The sequence below is a fragment of the Penaeus monodon genome, chromosome 25, assembly GCF_015228065.2.
Source record: "Penaeus monodon isolate SGIC_2016 chromosome 25, NSTDA_Pmon_1, whole genome shotgun sequence".
NCBI classification, from domain to species: domain Eukaryota; kingdom Metazoa; phylum Arthropoda; class Malacostraca; order Decapoda; family Penaeidae; genus Penaeus; species Penaeus monodon.
Window position 1 is genome coordinate 19,176,226 of NC_051410.1, and position 1,237 is coordinate 19,177,462.

General features: G+C 45.5%; 1 protein-coding gene across 1 annotated transcript in view; it reads right to left on the reverse strand.

Annotated features, from left to right (window-relative positions):
• Nucleotides 1–1,237, reverse strand: part of LOC119589341 — a 19,938-nt gene that overhangs the window by 15,288 nt on the left and 3,413 nt on the right. The window contains 1 exon segment of the mRNA XM_037937960.1: nucleotides 272–869. Coding sequence (XP_037793888.1) covers nucleotides 272–524 — 253 coding nt within the window. The 5' untranslated portion in view covers nucleotides 525–869.

Genomic DNA, 1,237 nt, shown 5'->3' on the forward strand with positions numbered 1-1,237 from the left:
CAAACTATTGTTTGCCAGTTGCGATCAATTTTGGTGCTAATATATTACATCAGGTAACACTATACGGCACATTACACCAAACAGGAGATAGTACATTAGATTAGATATCAAGCCAGATTAATCATATTATGTAATATATTACTATAAGGTAGCTGCTATACAGTCTATTTTTATTCGAATATTTATTACTACACTTGCATGTGACTATTTAGCCATTCCTTCATCGATTTTTTTAAGAATAAAAAAGTTAAACAAACAAATTAAGGCTCACCAGAACTCCGAACTCCGACATCTTGTGGGAAAAAATTGCCGCCGTCATCTCCTTCAGAAGAAACCGGCCTTTCTTCATGCCCGCGGTGCTCTTCGCCCGGGTACTTTTCGTGAGGCAAGGGCGACGTCGGTGCCCTTGGGGTGTATGAGGAGGAGGTTCGCATGCACAGAAGGAGGAGCAGAAGGAGTTGCTGTTGGAAGATGAAGGTTCGAGCGGCGGGGGTGACGGAGGGGCGTCTTGGCGAGGAACACATTCTGTCTCGGCGGTGCTACACCTGTTCCCCACTCGGCATGCTCGGACTTCGGTGTGGATGGGAGAGTACACGATTCATTCACCTTCCCACCGTTGATAAATATTCTACCCTCCTTCTTTTTTTTCTTTTTTCCCTCTTCTCTAGTTAACTACAAGAACTGTAGCGTCGATTCGCCACCTTTGGAACCTGGCATTTCACGAGCAGTGCCAGAGATCGGTCTGCCCACACTGACACTGTCGTAATGTCTGGTGGTGTCATTCTCTAACATGCACTCTGTCGCCTTATCTTTGTCTGCTTCCGGTGCGGGCTTACGTCGAGGATGAGGAGCCGCGGGCATCTACGAACCTGTCATAAAGTGATGAATTGTTATCTCTTAAAAGTCTATTATCAGCGATTGCGAGAGGGATTTTCCAGGATATTTAGGAGACTAGGCAGTTGAAATTAGGAACTGGGGAAATAGAATGCCGAGATTTGCATCACGGCACTTTAAAAATTCTCTAACGTGGTTCCTTTATCCCGTGTTTGTGCATAGCTACGGGGGCACGGGACATATATATACTTCCACTATAAAGCCAGGAGCTTTGTCTCATTCAGTAGTATCTCTTTCATGGTCTAGGTTTGTGGTCTGGGGAACTCCGCTAATGGGATCTTCCTACCCCGAGCGGCTTGAGATCTGGCTTTCCCTCAAACCTAAAATATGACTTTCTTCACAG